The 24519-nt window shown below is 36.6% G+C and overlaps 1 protein-coding gene and 1 pseudogene across 1 annotated transcript; one reads left to right on the plus strand and one right to left on the minus strand.

Moving 5' to 3' along the window:
• Positions 1–1102: 1102 nt before the first annotated feature.
• On the minus strand, positions 1103–2020 carry LOC125397615 (putative vomeronasal receptor-like protein 4). The gene has a single exon (XM_087906737.1). It carries the CDS (start codon positions 2018–2020, stop codon positions 1103–1105), a length of 918 nt encoding a protein of 305 aa, XP_087762863.1.
• Positions 2021–12389: 10369 nt separating this feature from the next.
• Positions 12390–12936, plus strand: LOC148121929 (vomeronasal type-1 receptor 100-like; annotated as a pseudogene).
• The last annotated feature ends 11583 nt before the right edge of the window (positions 12937–24519 follow it).

Raw genomic sequence — 24519 nt, forward strand, 5'->3', positions numbered from 1 at the left:
TCATTCAATGACATCTTCACCAGCTCTCTATTTTCTCTGGTTTCTTTCACTGCCAAAGCTCAGCTTTCCTGGAACTAACTGACAGGAAGGAGAAACTCTATTGAGAATATACCATATGAATGAAATGAGTAGTTTTTTATTATCAATAAAAGAAAAAACTAAATGGAGTATGCTATTGCACACTTGTAATCCAGAGCTGCAGAGGCAGAGACAGGAAAATACCAGGGATATCATCTTGTCCTATTTGGCAACCCCAGGTCACTGAGAGACACTATCAAAACCAAGGTGAGTAGCTTATGAAGAAAAACAGCAAACGCTATATCCTGGCCTGAATGTACACAAGCACACACATCCTTCATCTGTGCACACACACATGAATACATATGTACATAAAAACAAACTGTACATCATATATAAACAATTTTGTTTTACTAATAGCATGTCAGTACTGATGAAGTACAATTACACAGACACATGGAATTTTCATATAAGACTCTTTAACTGTGGTAAAAAGGGAAAATTTAAATTCACAGGATTTTTGTGGATTCAGAGAAACTACACTTAAGAAAGAGTATTAAAGCTGCAATGGGACATTTAAACTTTTTGATGGCTGAGAGTAGATTAAATTCCCCTCAAAAGAAAAACATAAAATATCAGCATCAGCAAGCAACTTTCTTTGAGTAACCTCAGCATCAGGAAACATTTATGATATAAAGTAAAGAGAGGAGACTAAGAGAACTCCTGTGGAAACTACAACTTATTGTATACAGTGAACTTAAAAAAATCAGTAGCACTTGGCAACAAAAAATGTCACAAGAATGTCCATGTGTAATATCACAAATTTTATTTAAATTATTAACAATCTTGATTTGCTACTTGAACTATTACAGAGCTTAAGAAGAATAAGTTTTTGAAAAAATTAGTTGTGTCTGCACCAGAAAGACCCCTCATAAACATTTGTCTGTATTTATAGCTCACAGGTTCAGGGACAATGGCCTCTTCTGACCCAGTGGGCACCAGGAATTCACACATACGTACATGCTGACACAATACTCATAAGTATAAAAAGAATAAATAATCATTTTATTTAAAATTAGAAAAATTATCTCTTTTTGAAAATATGATGGCTCAAAGACTGTATGTGTTTCAGCATATTGATTATTCTGTCATCAGAACTGATTTGTACCAAAGGAGTAATCGTGGCATAGACATTCATTATGAAATTCTGAGTGCTCAGGATCACTGGGTTGTACATCCATAACTGGGCTGCGGTGAATGAGATGATGAAGTCCACCCAATACATGACTACAAAGCAAACCACCAGCAACAAGATGGTCTGGGTGGCTCTTTTCTCAGGGGATGCTCTCAGGTGGCTGAGGTTGTAAAGATACTTGTGTTGCCACTGATGTCTGTACAAGATGATCACCATGTATGCACTAGTGACCAGCATAAGTCCTACAAGAAATACATCTCTGGACATTGTCACTGTTAAAATCAGTGCCCTGATGATGTAGTTCATGGAGAAGAGTGAGCAGAATTTTGTGACCCTCAACTGTTTGGTTTCACTCATGTTGGTTAAAGCACCAGAATAGATTATTCGGTAGCTAGTGAATGACAAGTTGAAAGACCAAATAAATAAGAAAACAGAAATCATGTACTTTTTTAGTTTATATTTAAATTTTGCCAAGAAAAAGGTACTGGTACTGATAGTAACAGCCTGGAGCACACGCAGGAGGCAGGTGATGCAGATGGAGAGACTTCTCATCACTCGGTTTAAGAAAAAATATGTCTTACATTTGAAGCCATTCTCAATATTTAGTGCATCTCGTATATCCCAAAGCCAAATATTCCCTCCAGTGAAGAGCAGCACTATGTGGATGAAGGTCAATTGAAAGGAGATCATGTCCATGGGCTTATGTCTGTGAAACAGAATTATGAAAGTATAGAAAACAAGGAGAAACATATTGGCCAGGACTCCAAATACAGCTTGGAAATTAAGGACAATCCTTAATGAGGACATTGTAGAAATTGTATTCACCTTAAGAACATGACCTAAAAAAGGATATTTATTCCCTGGCAATGCTGAAGCATGCATGAGCTTCACCAACCCACGTCAAACAGGTCAAACAGTTACAGTAGCTGCACAGTGGTGTTCTGTTTGGTTTTTTTTTAATGTTCTTACTCATAGGCTGGAAAGATAGCACAGTGGTTCAGAGCATGTTTTTCTCTTGCAAATGACCGGGGCTAGATTCTCACAATGACATAGCGGCTCATAACCACCTATAACTCTAGTTATAGGAATATATTGCCTTCTTTGATATTTCAAGCAAGTGCTGCACAGAAGTACATGCAGGTAAAACACGTATATGTGGAAAATAAAATAAGTAAATATTGAAGAAAGGAAAAAAGAAAGGAAGAAAAAGAGAATATGTGTTATCTGATTTATTAAAGATAAAAATTAATTCAAGACTTGGTCTCTAAACTGAAAGAATTGTAGCACATTTCGATTTTAAAATTGCTAATGGACAAATTCTATATGTATAATCATTTTTGTTAACTACACCTCTATGATTTATAAATAAGGCAATGTATTATAAATAAAATAAAAGATGATAATAAATGTTATAGAGTTTGTCCATTAGCAATTTTAAAATTGAAATGTGCTCCCAAGGTCCAAATGAGGAGCAGAAGGAGGGAGAACATGAACAAGAAAGTCAGGGCCACGAGGGGTTCGTCAATCCACTGAGACAGTGGGACTGATCTAATGGGAGCTCACCAAGGCCAGCTAGACTGGGAGAGATGGAACATTTGATCAAACTGGACACTCTGAATGTGGCTGGCAATGAAGGCTGTCTGAGAAGCCAAGGACAATGGCACTGGGTTTTGATTCTACTGCATGGACTGACTATGTGGAAGACTAGTCTGTTTGGATGCTCACCTTCCTAGACCTGGATGGAGTGGGGAGGACTCCCCACGGGGCAGGGAATCCTGACTGCTCTTAGGACTAGAGATGGAGGGGGAGGGAATAGGAAGGTGGGCAGAAGGTGGAAATTTTTAATAAATAAAAAATTTAAAAAAAATATTACGGATGCTTGTCACTATTAAAGGTCTCCAGATGAAAAGACTGGGCAGGCAGCTGTCGAAGACACATGCAACAACAACAACAACAACAACAGCAAAATAATCTGTTTCCTCATAACTCTACATTCTTCTGAGAAAAATCACTTTCCCCTTCATTATCACAGTATTTGAATTTAGAGCAGTCCTGTTTTATGAATTTATGGTAGTCTTTGCATTCTTCTCTGAGGAGATAATAATATAATGAACATACAAACATATTACATCAAAAGTATCATGTTCATTTTAAGTTTTACCATATTTAGTGAGCAATGACCTAAAAGCAGTGTGACTGCTCAGATAGAACATGGAGTGATTGTGTGACTTTCAGGTGACAAATACATGGTGTTAGCTGAAGCACTGTTCACTGTCAGCAACGTTAATAAGTCTTCAGGAATCTCAGGAAGATGAGGACCTTAGACCCTCAGGTCCATGAAGAGACATTTATAAATTAGATATCCAGTAGGAATAAAGAGTGATTACTTATTTAGGGTATTAATTCATAACACTTGTCTAATACTCTTAAATAATTTAATAGTATAATTTGCTCTTTAAAAATTGAATTAAATCACCTGTCACTGGAAGCAAACAGACGTTCACTAGAACTTTATAGTCTCACACTTTCGAGCCAGTTCCCCTGCGATGAAGCAGCAGCAGCAGTGTTACTGCAGAGCCTGTGATGAAGCAGTCAGACCCAGAGCTCCATCACAGGTCACATGATGGAAGTGTGGGAAAGATGTGAAAATGTTCACTGGAAGTGTGTGTGTTTGCCTGTGTGTGTGTATGTGTGTGTGTGTGTGTGTGTGTGTGTGTGTGTGTGTCTGTGAGTGTATGTGTGTGTGTGTGTATGAGTCAGTGTGTCTGTCTGTCTGTCTGTCTCTCTCTCTCTCTCTCTCTCTTTCTCTCTCTCTGTGTCTGTATGTCTGTCTGTCTCTCTTTGTGTGTGTGTGTGTGTGTGTGTGTGTGTGTGTGTGTATGAGAAATTACTAGCTGGACTAAAAATAAATCAATAGCATACTGTGTGCTGGGGCTGATGTCATGAGTAATTGAAACAGCATTGAGTGAAAATAGAGTTATATCAAATATATTTCTAAAATAAAATCTCTATTTTCTGGATGACTTGATCAACTCTACAAAGGTCCTGCCTACTGCATCAGCATCAGCACAGATTCTTGAAGTGAATTACACAAAACAAACTGAAAATTTTGTGATGCTTGCAAATTCATGTTTCCATCATTTGGTTTTCACTGTGTGGATGCTCTGTGTCTAGTGAGTAAGTGACATTTGTTGGCATCCTTTTATTCCATTTTTAAAACTACGATTTCATAGTTCTACATTATCTATTTAACACTCTAATTTTGTTGTATTTGTGTATAGGAGAGAGAGAGAGACAGAGGGAGCAGCTCAACCTTAGTTCAGACTGAGTTCAATAAAACTCACTGAAGCTCCTGTCTTAGCCTTCAAAGTGCTGGATTCATAGGTGTAGCCACCATACCTGACTTCACTTTCCATTTGAGTCTCCTGCATATATCAGTTAGTGATATTCCTGAATATAAAAATGGACTTACGACATTCATCAGCTGAATTTAAATTTACTTGGCATATTTTGAATATGCATGTTTTAATGAACAATTGTATTTTGCGACTATTAAAAAACTTTGGGTATCTTGACTTTAAATAATTTGATGCTAGTAATTCAAGAACTGAAAATATTTCTCACAGCTAATGAAAAGCTTATTTAATATTATACCAGTAGCAGTGTAACAATATTCAACTAAGAAAACTTAAAATATTAAAAATTAATTCTTTTTAATTAAAACACTCAAACTCCTACTGAAAATTACTCAGTTTACATTTTTGGTAATATACCATTAAAATAATTTAAGTAGTTTATTTTCTCTTTTAGAAATATAAAATACAATGAGAAAAAATTTAATGAATAAGTGAAGTAGGATTCTAGATGCTTTTGAGATAACCAAAAGGATTTACTTCATTAAAAATTATTCCAATAGGATAAACAAATGTAAGAAAAAATTTCAACCTAATTAATATACTATTAATACCATACTACATTTTACTAAACCATGAAGTGAAACTCTCCTAAGAATTTCTAAGTATACACAAACTAAACAGAACAGGAAAATACTGATAAACACTAATTTAATAATATTTGTTGCATAGTCCTGGTAAAGTTTCCTATAAATCAATGCATGGTCTGAGAAAGGTAGAAAAATGAGAAAATATAAAATATAATTTTATATATATATATATATATATATATATATATATATATATATTATAAATGTACTCCTGCAGAACAATAAATACTTGTTCTTTGTGTTTCACCCTCTAAATCATTTCAGGTGTTTTGTGAGAGGGTTGGAAATTTAACACAGCAGCAATTATTTAGAAAGTATCACATGTATAGAATTATAAGAGTACACCCTCAGAAGAATCCATAGTCAGATATGCTCATTAAAATACTCCATGTGGGGTCACTTTTTACAGAGATATGAATATACATTTACTGTACAAAGAGATAGATATCATTATATTTTCATTCAATACATAATATCCATTGATCCACTTCACCCTATTAGCCTTCCCTGTCTCACTGTCCACACTTCTGCTAGGCGCTGTCCTCCTTCCAAAAGGCCACCTTCTACTGTCACATACATTACAATCAGAGGTCAGTGCAAATGATAATTATGTTCTTTTACAACTCATTACACTAATATTTTATGTCTGCAGGCATTTTCTGTGTTTTCTCTTGATACAATAAGGCTCAAAAATGAATTCTAAACAGAAAATTCTCTAATCGTTTTATTACAGAAAACTCTGCTTCCTTCTACCACTTACAACTCTCATTATTAATGAAGAGAAAAGGAAACGCTCACCTGGCCGGCCTTTGATAACCATCCATTTGGAATGAGATCCTAAGAAGTAGTTATAGGGAAGAAAAGTCATCAGCTCAACCCTCTCTAGACCCATAATTACCATGTCACCAGGAAAGGGGAAGTTGTGACCTTGAGGTTGTTAGAAAGTGGTACCATCAAATGGAAGAGTAAACTTCCCTAATTCCAGGACAACAGTAGAGAAGCAGCAGCTGAACACTGGCTTTTCAATGTGTCAACTCTTCTCCCCAGCCCATATCTGTCTGTGTGGATTAGCTCATCCTGGTCCTTCTGGACAAAACTAAAGTAAAAATAACATGACATTCCAAAGAAGTAGAAAAACATTTTGATTCTTCATGGAATCCTTTCTGCTTCCAAAACGTTTAATAACATCCATACTTACTTGACAGTGGCTTCATGACCTCACCAAGAAATTAAAAGCACTTTTGCTATTATTAAGAAAATGTATGTAAATACACTTGGGAAATTAATCTTTCTTACAGGGACACAGGCATGAGCTGATGTAATCAGTAGACAGTCAACTGTGAGCAAGGAATTTAACTTAGTTGGTAGAGTGTATGTGTAGACATTGTTAATGTGGGATATCATGGAGAAATCAGATCTTGAAATTCTATGCACAGGTGAGGGAGAAGAATTCCAAGTCAATGACAAACACAAAACCTTCAAAGAGATTTTACAAGAAAACTGTGCCAAACTAAGATAAGAATCAATGACACACATAGAACAAGCACATAGAACAAGAATACATTAAAGACAAGACCAGAAAAGAAAATTCCCATAGCATCTTATATTTAAAATATTGGGGAGACAGAGCAATAAAGGTGCATTGAAAGTTGCAAGGGAATAAGTGCGAATCATGAGTAAAGAACCCTTTTCAAAGAACAGCTGATTTTTCAAGGAAACCTTTCAAAGCTTGAAGAATCTAGAATAACACCATGCAAGTCCTGAATGACAACCAATTTATCCATATGATCAAAAAAACTACTGCCATGCTTGAAGGAAAAGGAACAATTTTTACAAACATTTACAGCCTAAAAATAATTTTTATTCAACAAAACAAACCTAAGTTAATACAGAAAGTTTTATTTTGGGGTAAATAGAGGGATAAGCAAAACATAGAGACTTTGGAAGGAACATGAGTCCTAATTATTAAAACATAAAGACCACGAGAACACAACAATGAAAATCAATAACATGATGACCAGAACAAGCACACACATTTCAATAACAAATCAATCATGAATGGCCTCAATTCTCCACTTAAAAGACAGAGAGTGACTGAGTGGATCAAGAAACAAAATCTATCTGTTGCCTTCAAGAAACAGATTTAATTGTGAAGATAGGCACCACCTTAGAGTATAAGGAAAGACAAAAGTGCTCCAATCAAATGGAATCAGCAAGAAAGGAGGCGTCACCATCCGAATATCCAAGATAATAGACTTGGAACAGAAACTGATCAACAGAAATAAAGAGGGAAACCACATTTTGATCAAGGGATCAGTTAACCAAGAAGTTGTTACTTGCCATATATATATGCACACCAAACTCGGGGACAGAAATTTTCAAAAAATATATCTCTGTTTCAAAGGACACAAATTAACCCTAATCCATTAATAGTAGGAGAATTCAATGCCCAACTTTCTCCAAGAGACATGATATCTTGCAAGGAAAAATATACAAAGAAACATCAGAATTAATACTCCTCAAATATGAAATGGACTTAAAAAAGGCCTACAGAACAGTCCACCCAAACACTAAAGAATACACGTTTTATTTTGCATTATAAAGAAATTTTTCTAAAATAGACCACATATTGAAATGTACAACAAATCATTACAAATGAAAGAGATTGAATGTCCTTGTATCTTAATTGAGCATCCTTTGGGTATATGTCCAAGAATGGTATTCCTGGCTCCTGGGGTAAGTTAATTCCCACTTTTCTGGGAAACTGCCATACTGATTCCAGAGTGGTTGTACAAGTTTGCACTCCCACCAGCAATGAATGAGTGTTCGCCTTAATACATAGTCACTCCAGCATAAGCTATCATTGGTGTTTTCGATCTTAGCCATTCTGAGTGTTGTAAAATGGTATCTCAGAGCCGTTTTGCTTTGCATTTCTCTGATGGCTAAGGATGTTGTCTTGCAATCATTTGAGATTCTTCTGTTGAGAATTCTATGTTTAGTTTGTACCACATATTTAAAATTAGGTTATCTGGAATTTTGATGTCTAATTTCTTGTGTTCTGTATATATTTTGAAGATTTGTCCTCTGTCTCATGTGGGCATGGTGAAGATCTTTTCCTATTCAGTAGTCTGTATTTTTGTTTTTGACTGTGTCAACAAGCTTTACAGAAGCTTCTCAACTTCGAGAAGTCCTTATATTTATTGCTGCTCTCAGTGTCTGTGCTACTGGTTTTATATTTAGGAAGGGGTCTCCTGTGCTCATGCATTGAAGGCTACTTACCACTTTCTCTTCTATTGGGCTTGGAATTATATTATATTTAATCTATTTGGACTTGAGTTTTGTGCATGGGGATACATATTGATCTATTTGCATTATTCTACATGTGACATCCAGTTATGGCAGCACCATTTGATGAAGATACTTTGTTCCATTATATAATTTTAACTTTTTTCTCAATAATCAGACGTTCATAGATGTGTGGGTTAATATTCAGGTCTTTGTGTTGATTCCATTGGTCAACATGTCTGTTTTTATGCTAATACCAAGCTGTTTCCATTACAATAGCTTTATAATAGAGCTTGATGTCAGGGATGGTGATACCTAAAGGATTGTTTTGGCTATGCAGTTTTTTTTCCATGTGACGTTGATAGTTGTTCTTTCAAGGTCTGTGAAGAATTGTGTTGTGATTTTGATGGGGATTGCTTTGAATATATACATTGCTTTTGGTAGGATTGTCATTTTTATTAGGTTGATCTTACCTATCCAAGACCATGGGAGATCTTATCATTTTCTGGTATCTTCTTCAATTTCTTTCTTCAAATACTTAGACTTATTGTTGAACAGGTATTTCACTACTTTGGTTCCCGCAAGATATTTTATGTTATTTATGGCTATGGTGAAGGCTGATCTTTCTCTGATTCCTTTCTCAGTTGCTTTCCATTTGTATATAGAAGGGCTACTGATTTTCTTGAGTTGATCTTCTATCCTGATGTATTACTGAAGATATTTATCAGCTCTAGGAGTTCCCTGATAGCGTTTTTGGTGTTCACTTATGCATATAATCGCCTCATCTGCAAATAAGAAAAAGTTTGACTTCTTCCTTTCCAATTTGAATCCCCTTGATCATTTTTTGTTCTTATTGCTCTAGTCAGAAGGTGAAGGCTCACTTTCCTGAGAGCAAAAATTGGTGTGGAGAGGTTTGCATCAGGTCCCTCACCTGTTGTAGTCGGTTAACAGAATGGGGAAGGGTCTTTACTTCACCACATAGCCACATAGCAGGCTTGACCAGCTCTTCCATTCTCATGCCCTCACCCATGCCCGAGCATGTAAGTTCATCTCTATTGTGATATTCAGGGGAGGTGTAGGATTCTCTCTTTGGAGTGCTTCATTAGGTGAGAGGCAGGATCATTCTCCATAGTGTTGTAGACAGTGTCCCTAAGGGCAGTCAGGGTTTCCAGCCCTGTGGGAAGTTCAAGTTCGTCCCCCCTCCCTCCAGGTCCAGGAAGGTGAGTATCCAAACAGACTGGATCCCAAAAATCCAGTATATGCAGAGGAAACTAGTCCCAGTGTCATTGTCCATGACTTCTCAGAAAGACTCCGGGCCAGCCACATTCAGAGAATCCGGCCACATTCAGAGAATCTGGTTGGATCACGTGCTCGTTCAGTCGCAGTCCAACTGGCCTTGGTAAACTCTCATTAGATCCGACCCCTTGTATCAGTGGGTGATAGCATCCCTTGCAGTCCTTCGTCATTTTCGTCGTCCTTCTGCTCCTCATTTGGACCTTGGGGGGCTCAGTCCGGTGCTCCAATGTGGGTCTCTGTCTGTATCGCCATCCATCGCCAGATGAAGGATCTATGGTGATAAGCAAAATATTCATCAGTATGGTTATGTGCCAAGGCCGGTTCAGGCACCCTCTCCTCTGTCCAGAGAACAATCTGGGGATCTCTCCTTGGACCTGGGATCCCATATATAATCAAGTTTCCTATAAACCCTAAAATGACTCCCTTAGTTGAAATATATTCTTCCCTGATCCCATATTCATCCTTCCTCCCTTCCCCCCATCCCGGTCAACCGAACTTTCTCCATTCCTCCCCTACTCCCTTCTCTCTAACCCTCTCCCCTTCCAACAACCCTCCCTCCCACCCCCCATGCACCCAAGGTTACCTGGGACTCTTGACTATTTCCTACCTCCTGGCGGATAGCTAAACAATCTTCATCAGGTTCGTCTTCTTATTTAGCTTCTCTAGGATCACGAATAATAGGCTCAAAGACCTTTAAATTATGGTTAGAATCCACTTATGAGTGAATACATACCGTGTTCCTCTTTTTGGGTCTGGCTTACCTCACTCAGTAAAGCGTTTTCTATGTCCATCCATTTGCATGCAAAATTCAAGATGTCATTATTTTTTACCGCTGAGTAAAACTCTAATGTGTATATGTTCCACACCTTCTTTAACCATTCTTCTATTGAGGGGCACCTAGGCTGTTTCCAAGTTCTGGATATTACAAATAGTGCTGCTATGAACATAGTTGAACAAATGCTTTTGTAGTATGCTAGGGAATCTCTAGGGTATATTCCCAAGAGTGGAATTGCTGGGTCCTGAGGGAGGTTGACTCCCAGTTTCCTGAGAAACCGCCACACTGATTTCCACAGTGGCTGCACAAGTTTGCATTCCCACCAACAATGGATGAGTGTTCCCCTCACCCCACATCCTCTCCAGCATAGGCTATCGTTGGTGTTTTTGACTTTAGCTATTCTGACAGGTGTAAGATGGTATCTCAAAGTGGTTTTGATTTGCATTTCCCTGATCGCTAAGGAGGTTGAGCATGACCTTAAGTGTCTTCTGGCCATTCGAAGTTCATCTGTTGTGAATTCTCTGTTCAGTTCAGTACCCCATTTTTTAATTGGGTTAATTAGAGTTTTAGTGCCTAGTTTCTTGAGTTCTTTGTATATTTTGGAGATCAGACCTTTGTCTGATGAGGGGTTGGTGAAGATCTTCTCCCAGTCAGAAGGCAGCCTTTTTGTCTTACTGACAGTGTCCTTTGATTTACAGAAGCTTCTCAGTTTCAGTAGATCCCATTTATTCATTGTTTCTCTTATTGTCTGTGCTGCTGGGGTCCTACTTAGGAAGAGGCCTCCTGTGCCTATATCTTGTAGACTACTTCCCACTTTCTCTTCTATCAGGTTCAAAGTGGATGGATTAATGTTGATGTCTTTAATCCATTTGGACCTGAGTTTTGTGCATGGTGATAGGTATGGATCTACTTTCATCCTTCTACAGGTTGAGATCCAGTTATGCCAGCACCATTTGTTAAAGATGCTTTCCTTCTTCCATTGTATACCTTTAGCTCCCTTGTCAAAAATTAGGTGCTCATACGTTTGTGGGTTAATATCCGGGTCTTCTATTCAATTCCAAAGGTCGATTTCTCTGTTCTTATGCCAATACCAAGCTGTTTTCAATACTGTAGCTCTGTAATAGAGTTTGAAGTCAGGGATGGTAATGCCTCCTGAAGTTCCTTTATTGTATAAGATTGTTTTGGCTATCCTGGGTTTTTTGTTTTTCCAAATAAACTTGATTATTGTTTTCTCTAGGTCTGTGAAGAAGTTTGATGGGATTTTGAAAGCAATATACAGCAAGCCGACAGCTAACATCAAATTGAATGGAGAGAAACTCAAAGCCTTTCCACTAAAATCAGGAACGTGAGAAGACTGTCCACTCTCTCCATACCTCTTCAATATAGTGCTTGAAGTTCTAGCAATAGCAATAAGACAACATAAGGAGATCAAGGGGATTCGAATTTGAAAGGATGAAGTTAAACTTTCGTTAATTGCTGATGATATGATAGTGTACATAAGTGACCCCCAAAACTCTACCAAAGAACTCCTACAGCTGATAAACACCTTTAGTAACGTGGCAGGATACAAGATCAACTCCAAAAAATCAGTGGCCCTCCTATACACAAAGGATAAAGAAGCAGAGAGGGAAATCAGAGAAACATCACCTTTCACGATAGCCACAAATAGCATAAAATATCTTGGGGTTACTCTAACCAAGGAAGTGAAAGACCTATTTGACAAGAACTTTAAGTCTTTGAAGAAAGAAATAGAGGAGGATACCAGAAAATGGAAAGATCTCCCTTGTTCTTGGATTGGGAGGATCAACATAGTAAAAATGGCAATTCTACCAAAAGCAGTCTATAGATTCAATGCAATCCCCAGCAACCACATCTTCTATGCTGGTACTTTTATCAACTTAAGTGTGACCAACCAGATGCAGGTCACCAAGCTCTGGCACTCTTTCCCATGAACTACATCATCAGGGCACTGATTTTAACAGTGACAGCCTCCAGAAATGTGTGTCTTGTAGGAGTTATGCTGACCACAAGTGCATACATGGTGATTATCTTGTTCAGACATCAGAGCCAATGCGAGCATCTTCACAGCCTCAGCCATCAAAGTGATCAAAGTGTATCCCCTGAGAAAAGGGCCACCCAGACCATCTTGCTGCTGGTGATTTTCTTTGTGATCATGTATTGGGTACACTTGATCATCTCATCCACCACAGTCTTATTGTGGATGTATGACTCAGGCATTCTGAGTGTTCAGAAGTTTGTGATGAATGTCTATCCCACAATTACTCCTTTGGTACAAATCAGTTTGATAATAGAATAATCAATATGCTGAAAACCTTGAGGTCTAAGTGTCATCTGATTTTTTAAAAGATGCTACTTTTCTTCTTTTTAATAAAATGATTTATTTATTTTTATTTACTTTTATGAATTTGCATCAACATGCGTGTATGTGTGAATTTCTGATACCCCCTGAGGTCAGAAGAGATCATTGCCCCCCCCCCGCTTCCACTTCAAGTGGACTTCCACATGGTTGTAAAGTATCACTCTAGTTCAGCTACAATTATTTTTTCCCTAAATACAGATTTTTCTTAAACTGTTTAATAGTTCAAGAACAATTCAAGATTCTTCATAGTTTAAATAAAATTTGTGATATTACATATGTACAGTCTTTGACATTTCCATTGTCAAGTGGTATAGAGTTCTTTAATTTTATTGTACACCATAAGTTGTACCATAATTTTCCACAGGAATTCTCTTATCTTTCTTTTTTACTTTATATCATAAATGTTCCTTTGATGCTGAGGTTACTCAAAAAAAGCTCCTGCTCTTATTGAGTTTTTAAGCTTTTCTTTTGAAGGAATTTTAATCTACTCTCAGTCATCAAAAATAGCTTAAATATATTATTGTAGCTTTAATTCTCTATTCTAAGTATAGTTTCTCTGCAGCACAAAGATAATGTGAATCGAATTTTACATTTTATTCATTTATTCATTTATTTATTTAACAATTTTAAAATTTATTTATTTATTAAAAATTTCCACCTCCTCCTCTCCTACCAATTCCCTCCCACTCCCCCCACTTCCCCTCCCTCTCCAGTCCTAAGAGCAGTCAGGGTTCCCTGCCCTTTGGAAAGTCTAAAGTCCTCCCCCCTCCATCCAGGTCTAGGAAGGCAAAGCCATCCCACTAAAATTAGGAACAAGACAAGGCCGTCTACTCTATCCATACCTCTACAATATAATGCTTGAAGTTCTAGCAATAGCAATAAGGAGACAGCATAAGGAGATCAAGGGGATTCTAATTGGAAAGAAAGAAGACAAACTTTCATTATTTGCAGATGATATGATAGTGTACATAAGCGACCCCCAAAACTCTACCCAAGAACTCCTACAGCTGATAAACACCTTTAGTAATGTGGCAGGGTACAAGATCAACTCCAAAAAATCAGTTGCCCTCCTACAAACAAAGTACAAAGAAACAGAGACGGAAATCAGAGAAAAATTACCTTTCATGAGTTTTACATTTTAAATCAAGGTTAATTAATGGGTTCCATATGAAAATTTTATTTGCCTATGTATTTGTATTTTATTTCTTTCACAGTTTCTGAAATATTATTAGTAACTAAAATTGTTATATACATGTACATTGTGTGCAGTGTGTTTTTTGTTAATGTGTGTATACGTGTGTGTGTTCAAATGAAGAATGTGTGTGCATGTGCACATGGAAGTCAGGAGAAAACCTTGTCTTTTGTTCTTCATGTGCCATTTACTTTTATTTTGAGAGAGCATCTCTCACTGTAACATGGAGCTTGCCAAATATACCAAGATGGTAGCTCCAGTTATTCTCCTGTCTCTGTCCCCAGATCTGGCATTAGAAGTGTTCACCACCATACCCCACCTTTAAATTTTTTTTGTTTTTTTTATAGAAAAATAATTTTTCACACAGTATTCTGACAAGGGTTTCTAAATCCACTGGTCCTCTTAGTTTCTTCTCTCCCTCATCTGGATCCATGCCCTTTCTGTCTCTCCTTGGAAAACTATCTAAGTCTTATAATAAAATAAACAAGAAAAAACAAAAATGAACAAATTAAAATAAAACAATGCAAACAGAAGAAAAAGAGCCTGTGAAAAGGCACAAGAAACACATGGATATAGAAACACAACTTCCCATATAGGACTGTCATAAAAGCACAAACATAGAAGACGTAATACATATGCAAAGGACCTGTAGATTCCACTGAGTTTATTTTGTGTTGACCACCTTTTGTTGGGCATGGGGTCTACCCTTCACAGTGGTTTGTTTCTCCAGTGAAACTCCTTTGGTGAAAACTAATGTTTCATTTGCAAGTGACTATCAAATGGCGATACTTCTGGATTTTGGATGGGGCAATGTAATCACTTCTCCTTTCTAGGAGTCCATCTGGTGCAGACATGTGCTGCTGCCACAGTGTCTGAGTTTATATGCGTGTCTGTTGTTCTTTGTTTAGAAGGCCCTGTTCTCTTGGTGTTCTCCATTGTGTAGCAGAGTACATTGCAGGTAGGACATGATTGTGGATAGAATGGTTTGTAGCTGAGTTGGTGTTTGCTTTTCTCCTTTTGTAGTGTGTATGTTAGTGTACAGTTCCATGAACTCTTATCTGCTGGGTTAAAGAATTTAGATAAGCACCAGCTTGAATTCCTCATGTTCAATTAGTTATGAAAGTATTGTCTTTAGGCCAACAGGTGTTGTCTATCATTTTGTACAGAGCAAACAATAGCTTTGATCCTGATTGCATTCACGTTTTCATGGAGCCCCTTTGGCCAACAATTCAATTAGTTGTAACGAGTTAATGGAACTGAAAGCTTCATTTGATAATGAGAGATTTTGATCAGGATTCTACCCATCTATTATTCTGTGATTTCACTTAGATTGCTTTCTTATCTGTACATACTTTGGAAAGCTTCTACTGCATTGTTTTCCACGTGATCTCTTAAGTATTCCTTATATTTAGTTTTCCCTCCAAGCATAAACTTTTTCCGTTTGATCCCCCTTTGAAACCTTGCTGATTGAGGTTACTGTCCTACCTGGTTTCTGTCCTCCCACCAGGTCTCACAGCCATCTAGCCCCCCAAAAAATCACACAGAGGTCTATATTAATGATAAACTGATTGGCCCATTAGCTCAGGCTTTATATTAACTCTTTTAACCTACATTAACCCATTATTCTTACCTATGTTAGCCACATGGCTTGGTAACTTTCTCAGTGGGGCAATCACATCTTCTTTCTTCTGTGTCTGAACAGGACTGGGGAGGAATGGGCTTCCTCCTTCCCATAATTCTCCTGTTCTCATTGACATGCCTCTACTTCCTGTCTAGTTGTCCCACTTATACTTATTGCCTGACTACTGGCCAATCAGCATTTATTTAAAACATAATTGGCAGAATATAGACAATTGTTCTACACCAAAACTGCCTTGTCTATCCGTAACTATCTATTCTATTTTTCCCTTCCTAGTTAAATTCCCCATCCCTGTTCCCTAATTCTATACCAACCTCTTTAGTAAAAACTGTTGCTCATTGTTTCCTGGCTGTCTGGCTAGCTTAGAACCAAAAAGAAAAATGAAAAAAGAAGAAAAAAAATCACACAGAAACCATATTATTTAAAACACTGTTTGGCTCATTAGCTCTAGCTTCTTATTGGCTAACTCTTACATCACCACATGACTGTGGCTTACCGGCTAATGTTTCAACACGTCTGTTTCTGTGCCAGAACCATGTTGGTTTTATTTCTATAGCTCTCTTGTACAATTTGAGATTGGGAATCTGCCTCCATCTGAAACTTAAAAGTCACCTTACAGTAAAGACAAGCAGGATCATTCCTGGCTATGTTTAAACCTCTGCTTCACAAAGATTGGAGTATGTCCCACCTGTAAAATTAACTACAGACGGTTCTCTACTTCCTGTTCTAGTAGTGGCAATCAAGTCTTTATTTCAAACAAGTTGTTCTTAATCATCTTGAAACCAAACATTCTTTCAAACTGGTTGTTATGGTTGCCTTGTTGTGGCTACCTTGCTATGCCCACCTTGAACTATGTCTTTGTTTCAGGAGGGAATAACTGTTAATGTATGTTTGGCTCCTGTAACCTGGCCTATAGTTATTATAAAGTCTCTAACCCTGAGTTAAGGCCTATTCTCCTTACATCTAATGTTGATCTTAGGGCATCATATGTATTTATGAATTAAAAAGTTTTCTTTATTTAATTGCTCTCTTATATCAATTTGGCCATGATGATTTGGGTCGGTGGTCTTTTTCTTACCATCTCTGGATTAATTATATCTCTGGCAGTTCTTTCATGATTCAGAAATGTTTTAACTATATTAAAGCTATTTTAACTATATATAGCTTTTGTTACTCAGGAGTGGATTTTGCTTGCTAGTTTGTTTTTATATTTCTATATGAAATTGAAAATAGTCATTTTCTGTTCAGTGAAAAGTATGTTGGAAATTTGTTTGATAATTCAGTGAATCCGTACATTGCTTTTGGTAGGATGGACATTTTTACTATATTAATCCTACTGATCAATGAACATGAGAAATATTTACATCTTCTTATATCTTCTTCAATTTCTTTCTTCAATGTCTTAAAATTTTTATCATATAAGTCTTACCTTGCTTGGTTAGAGCTATCCCAAAGAGTTATTTTCCTGATATATTTTTAAGTCTATTTGTAATAAATAGGAAGACTACATAGTTTTGTGAATTAATTTAGCATCCAGCTAATTTGCTGAAAGTGTTTATCAGCTGTATGAGTTTCTTGGTGGAAAGTTTAGAATGGCAGTTCTCAACATTAAAGTCATAAAACTTTAAGAGATTGAATGACCCTTTCACAAAGGTAAGCTAAGACTTTAAAAAATATCAGGTATTTACATTATGATTCATAAAAGAAGCAAAATTACAGGTATGGAGTAGCAACAAAAATAATTTCATAGTCGAGAAGGTGACGACACCATGAATATATTAAAGGGTCACAGCATTACAAAGGTTGGGAGCTACTGAACTCAAATAATGTAATATAATCTGTATCAGTCAAGGTTCTCTAGAATAATAGAACATACAGAATGAGTCCAAATCTATATAGAATATTAGATATTTACTAGAGTGGCTTTACAGGTTGTGGCCCAGCTAATCCAATGTTGGTTGTCTACCACAGAAAAGTCCAGAAATCCAGTAGCTGTTCAATCCACAATGATAAAAGTCTCAGCTCTTCTTTGGAATATGCTGAAATCCTGAAGAAATACCAGTGCAATAATAATCTTTCTGGCAAGAACAAAGGAACAACACAAAGATAGAGCAATCCTCCCTTTTCCATGTCCTTTAAATAAACTGCCAGTTAAGGTGTGGTCCAGATGAAAGTAGGATCTTCCTACCTCAAATATTCAGAGTAGAACTGGGTTTTCTACTTCTAATGATTTTATTAAGAAAATACCTTGCAGAGGTGTCTGCAGTCATTTTGGGGTTTAGTTAATTCCAGAAATAGAAAAGTTGAAAACTAAGAATAACATCACGCTATCATACTTCTTTCCTAATTGTGTCTCCTCAATCTCCTTCAGTTATTTTACTGCTCCATAAAGACTTTATGGTAGTTTGTATGTAATCAGGGCCCCCATAATCCCATGGTGAGTGTTACCATCAGGCAGTGTGGACTGGGGTGTAGGTGTTGAAGGAAGTGTGCCACTATGAACTTTGAGGTTTCTTTTGCTCAAGCCTCACTCAGTGTGACACTCAGTCAACTGTCTGTTGCCTGAAAGATGTAGGGTTCTCAGCTACTTCTCCAGCACCATGTCTGCCTGCCTGCTGCCATGTTTCATCCCACCATGGTGATAATGGACTGAACCTCTGAAAATGTCAACAAACCACCCTAATTAAACATTTTCCTTTGTAAGAGATGCCATGGTCATAGTGTCTCTTCACAGCAATAGAAACTAACTAAAACAGACTTCAAGTACTGTATTTAACAGGTATGTTGAGTGTACATTCTTGTCTTCTTTCTAATTTTAGTTGAATTGTTTAGATTTCTCTCCATTTAAGTTGATATTGGCTATGGGCTTGCTATAAACTGCCTTTATTACATTTAGTTATGTACCTTGTATCCCCAATATTTCCAATGCTTTTCTCAGAAAAAGGCTGTGGATTTTGTCAAGGACCTTTTCTTCATCTAATGAGATGATCATGTAGTGTTTTGTCTTTCAGTTTGTTAATATGGTGTATTTTTTTTTATCAATTTATGTATGTTATATCAACCCTGCATCTCTAAGATGATGTTTACTTAATTGCGGTGGATGATGTGTTTGATATTTTCTTGGATTAGTATTTGGGTTTGCAGGTATTTTATTGATAAACTTTTGCATCCCTGTGTTCCTAAGGGAAATTTTTCTGAATCCTCTTTCTTTATTGGGTCTTTATGTAGTTTATATATTAAGTAAATTGGGCAGTATTCTTTCATTTTTGAATTTTTTAAATAATTTGAGGATTATTGTGGCGTGGTGGTTTTAATAGGAATGGCCCCAGAGGCAAATAGACTTCAGTGCTAGGGAGTGTTACTATTTGATTGATTAGTGTGGCTAGGTTTTTGGAGGAGGTGTGTCACTGGGGGTTGGTTTTGAGGTTTCAAACCCAAGCCAGGCCCAGTGGCTCTCTCCTTTCCTGCTGCCTGTGAATCTGGATGCAAAACTCTCTATACCTTCTCCAAAACTATATCTGCACAGTATCATGCTCTCCAACATGTTGATAATACACTAAGCCTGTGAAGTGGAAAGAAGCCCCCATTAAACACTTTCTTTTATAGAAGTTTCCATGTTCATGGTGTCTCTTCACACAACAGAACACAGGCCAAGACATGGGCTTAACTCCCTTTGGAAGTCACAGGGAATTTGGTGCTAAAACTGTATTGTGCTGTGTGTTTTATTTTTGTTTTTTGTTTTGTTTTGTTTTGTTTTTGCATGATTGGGCAACTCATAATTATTACTTCTAATCCACTGATGTTTTTGTTCTGTTTAGCTTCCTTATTTAACCTTGATTTAACTTTGGAATGTCAAACTTAATGATCAAATTAATGATCAAACTAAATGATCAAATTATGGATGCAGAGATCCATAGCCGAGTCAGGACCATGATGGGATTAATCACTGAAACAGCTTACCTGAGCTAATAGGAGCTCACTATCTCCAGTCTGACAGTGAGGGAATCAGCATAGGACCATATTAGGCTCTCTGAATGTGGGTGACAGTTGCATGCCTGAGACACACTGTGGAACCATTGGTAGTTAAACCAGGATTTATCCCCATTGCTTCTACTGGCTTTTTGAAACCCATTCTCTTTGGAGGGATACCTTTCTCAGCCTATATATAGTGGAATGGCTTTGGTCCTGACTCAAAGCAATGTGCTAGCCTTTGTTAACTCTCCATGGGAAACCTTACCTTCTCTAAGGAGTGGGTGGCTAGTGGGATTCACAGGGAAGGTGGAGGGAGCAGTGAAAGGGGAGGGAGTGGAAACTGGGATTGGTATGCAAATTGAGAAAAGATAGTTTTTTAAAATAAATACAGAAATAAATTATTAAAAATTATCTACTTCTTTTAGATCTTTCAATTTGTTTGAATATAGGACTCTAAGATATTTCCCTATGATTTTCTGAATTTCCTCAATGATTTTGTTTCTTGATTCATTCAGTCACTCTCTGTCTTTAGAGTGGAGAATTGAGGTCATTCATGCTTGATTTGTTATTGAAATGTGTGTGTTTGTTCTGGTTATCATGTTGTTAATTTTTGTTATTCTGTTCTCAGTGTGATTATTATGTATTAATAATTATGGTGCGTGTTTCTTCCAAAGTCTGTCTATATTGCTTATTCCTCTGTTTATCCCAAAATAAAGCTTCACGTATTGCCTTAAGTTGATTTGTTGAATATAAAACTTTTTAGCCTATCAATGTGTGGAAAATTGTTTCTCCACCTTTAATCATGGCAGTAGTTTTGCTGAACATGTTATTGTACATTGGTTGTCATTTAAGACTTGCGTTGCTTTATTCCAGATTCTTCTGACTTTAAAAGTTTTCCTTGAGAAACCAGTTTTTCTTTGAAAAGTTTTTTTTACTCATGATTTGCCATTTTCTCTTGCAAGTTTCAATGCACCTTTATTTCTCTGTCTCCTCAGTGCTTTAAATATGAAATGCTATGGAAATTTCCTTTTCTGGTCTTGTCTTTAATGTGTTCTGTGTGCTTGTTCTATGTGTGTGGGTGAGTGAGTCTTTCCTTAGTTTGGGACAGTTTTCTTCTAAGATCTCCTTGAAGGTTTTGTGTTTGTTATTGACTTGGGATTCTTTTCCCTCACCTGTGCATAGAATTTCAAGGTTTGATTTCTCCATGGTGTCCCAAATTAAGAATAATGTCTACACATACACTCTACCAACTAAGTTACATCCCCAGCCCACAGCTGACTATCTGCTGATTACATCAACTCATGTCTGGGCCCCTGTAAGAAAGATTAATTTTCCCAAGTGTATTTACATACATTTTCTTAATATTAGCAAAAGTGCTTTTAATTTCTTGGTGAGGTCATGAAGCCACTGTCAAGTAAGTATGGAGGTTATTAAGAAACGTTTTGGAAGCAGGAAGGATTCCTTGAGGAATCAAAATGTTTTTCTACTTCTTTTGAATGTCATATTTTTTTACTTTAGTTTTGTCCAGAAGGACCGGGATGAGCTAATCCACACAGACCGATATGGGCTGGGGAGAAGAGATCACACATGGGAAAGCCAGAACTCAACTGCTCCTTCTAAATTGATGTCCTGGAATTAGGAAAGTTCACTCTTCCATTTGATGGTACCACTTTCTAACAACCTCAAGCCCATATCTTCCCTTTACCGGTGACATGGTAATTATGGGTCTAGAGAGAGATGAGCTGATGACATTTCTTCCCTATAACTACATCTTAGGACCTCATTCCAAATGGATGTTTGTCAAAGGTCCGGCCAGGTGAGCGTTTCTTTTTCTCCTCATTAATAGTGAGAGCTGTAAGTGGTAGAAGGAAGCAGAGTTTCTGTAATAAAATGATTAGAGAAGTCTCTGTTTAGAATTCATTTTTGAGCTTCATTGTATCAAGAGAAAACACAACAAATTTTTGTAGACAAGAATATCAGTGTAATGATTTGTAAAAGAACATAAATATCACTTGCTATGACCTCTAATTGTAATGTATGTGACAGTAAAAGGTTATCTATTGGAAAGAGGACAGGGCCTAGCAGAAATGTGGATAGAGAGACAGAGAAGGCTAACAGGGTGAAGGTGATCAATGGGTATTTCGTATTGAATGAAAATATACTGATATCTATCTTTTTACAGTAAATGTGCATTCATATCTCTGTAAAAAGTGATCCCAAATGGAGTATTTTAAAGAGCATATCTGAGTATGGATGCTCCTGAGGGTGTACTCTTATAATTCTATAAACATGGTGCTTTCTAGTTAATGGCAGATGTGTTAAATTTCCAACGCTCTCACAAAACACCTGAAATGGCTTAGATGGTAAAACACAAAGAACACACATTTACTGGTCTGAAAAAGTACATTTATAATATTAAGGTGTATATATAAATTATATTTTATATTTTATTATTTTTCTACTTTCCTCAAACATTTGCATTGATTTATATAAAACTTCACCAGGAATATGCAACAAATATTAATTAATTTATTGTTTATCAGTATTTTTCTGTTCTGTTAAGTTTGTGTATGCTTAGGAATTCTTAGGAGAGTATCACTTCATGGCTTAGTAAAATGTAAGATGTTCTTAACATTATATAATAAGATTGAGTTTTTTCATAGATTTGATTATTCTATTGTAATAATTTCTAATGAAGTATTTATTTTTTGGTTATCTCAAAAGCATCTAGACTCGTACCTCACTTATTAATTAAATTATTTTTTTCTCTTTGTATTTTATTTTTCTAAAAAAAACAAACTATTTAAATTCTTTTAATGTTATCTTTACAAAAATGTAAACTGAGTAATTTTCCATAGGAATTTGAGTGCTGCTACTGATATAATATTGAGTTGCTTTTCAATAGCAGTAAGAAATATTTTTAGTTCTTGAATTACTAGTATCAAATTTTTTAAAGTCAAAATACTTGAAGTTTTTTAATAGTTGCAAAATACAATTGTTCGTTAAAATATGCATACAGAAAATGTGCCTAATAAATTTAAGCTTAGCTGATAAACGTCATAAGTCCATTTTAATATTTCTGGAATATTATTTGCTAATAAACACGGGAAACTCAAATGAAAAGTGAAGTCAGGTGTGGTAGCAACACCAATGAACCCAGCACTTTGAAGGCTAAGACAGGAGCTTCTGTGAATTCGATTGAAGTCAGTCTGAACGAAGGTTGAGCTGCTCCCTCTGTCTCCATCTCTTTTTCCCACACACAAATACATCAACATTATAGTGGTAAATACATCATGTGGAGCTGTGAAATTGTTGTTTTGAAAATAGAGTAAGCGATGCCAATAAATGTCACTTACTCACTAGACACAGAGCATCCACACCGTGAAAACCAAATGATGGAAGCATGAATTTGTTTGCAAGCGTCACAAAATTTTCAGGATTTTTGTGTAGCTCTCTTTAAGAATCTACGCTGATGCTACTGCAGTAGGCTGGACCTTTGTAGAGTTGATCAAGTCATCCAGAAAATAGAGATTTTATTTTAGAAATATATTTGATATAACTCTGTTTTCACTCAATGCTATTTCATTTACTCATGACATCAGCCCCAGCACACAATGTGCTATTGATCTATTCTTAGTCCAGTTAGTCATTTCACACACACACACACACACACAAACACACACACACACACACACACACACACACACACACACACTTCCAGTGAACATTTTCATGACTTTCTCAGATTTCTACCATGTGATGTGACCTCTGGGTCTGACTGCTTCCACACAGGCTCTGCAGTGACCCTGCTGCTGCTGCTTCATCGCAGGGGAACTGGCTCCAAATTGTGAGACTGGAAAGTTCTAGTGAACATCTGTGTGCTTCCAGCCGTCAATGAACTAAATTTAATTTCTAAAGAGTAACATACTTTAGAATTATTTAAGAGTATTAGGCAAGTGCTACGGATTAATACCTTAAGTAAGTAATTACTCTTTATTCCTACTGGCATATGTATTATATAAAGAACTTTTCATGGACCTAGTATGGGTGTCTAAAGTCTTTATCTTCCTGAGATTCCTGAAGACTTATTAACATTGCTGACAGTGGAAAGTACATCAGCTAACACCATGTGTCTTGCCACCTGAAAGTCACACAATCACTCCATATTCTCTCTGTGCAGTCACACTGCTTTTAGGTCATTGCTCACTAAATATGGTTAAACTTAAAATGAAAATAATAATTTTCATCTAATGTGTTTATATGTTCATTATATTATTATCTCCTCAGAGTAGAAAGCAAAGACCACCATTAATTCATGAAACAGATCTGCTCTAAAATCAAATACTGTGATAATGAAGGGGAAAGTGATTTTTCTCAGAAGAATGTAGGGTTATCAGGAAACAGCTCATTGTTTTTTGTTTTTTGTTTTTTGTTATTGTTGTTGTTGCACGTTTCTTCAACAGCTGCCTGCCCAATCTTTTGGTCTGGAGCCCTTTAATAGTGACAGCATCCTTACTATTAGAAATGTTTATGAATACACTTCGGGCTTAGTTCTTAAAACTAAGTACTACAACTTAAACTAATGTGAATACCCAAGAATTCCATTGTTTTCAAATAAAATAATGACTTTTCTCAGTTTATGGATATATTGTCAACTCAGTTGGTAACTATGGTAGCTGTGTTTTTTCTGGTGCAGTCCCACCTCCAATTCACCCCAGAGAAAGATGGCACATGAGGAATGAGAAGAAGCATCCTTTTCTGTAG

The sequence above is a fragment of the Myodes glareolus genome, chromosome 6, assembly GCF_982192425.1.
Source record: "Myodes glareolus chromosome 6, mMyoGla1.1, whole genome shotgun sequence".
Taxonomy (NCBI): domain Eukaryota; kingdom Metazoa; phylum Chordata; class Mammalia; order Rodentia; family Cricetidae; genus Myodes; species Myodes glareolus.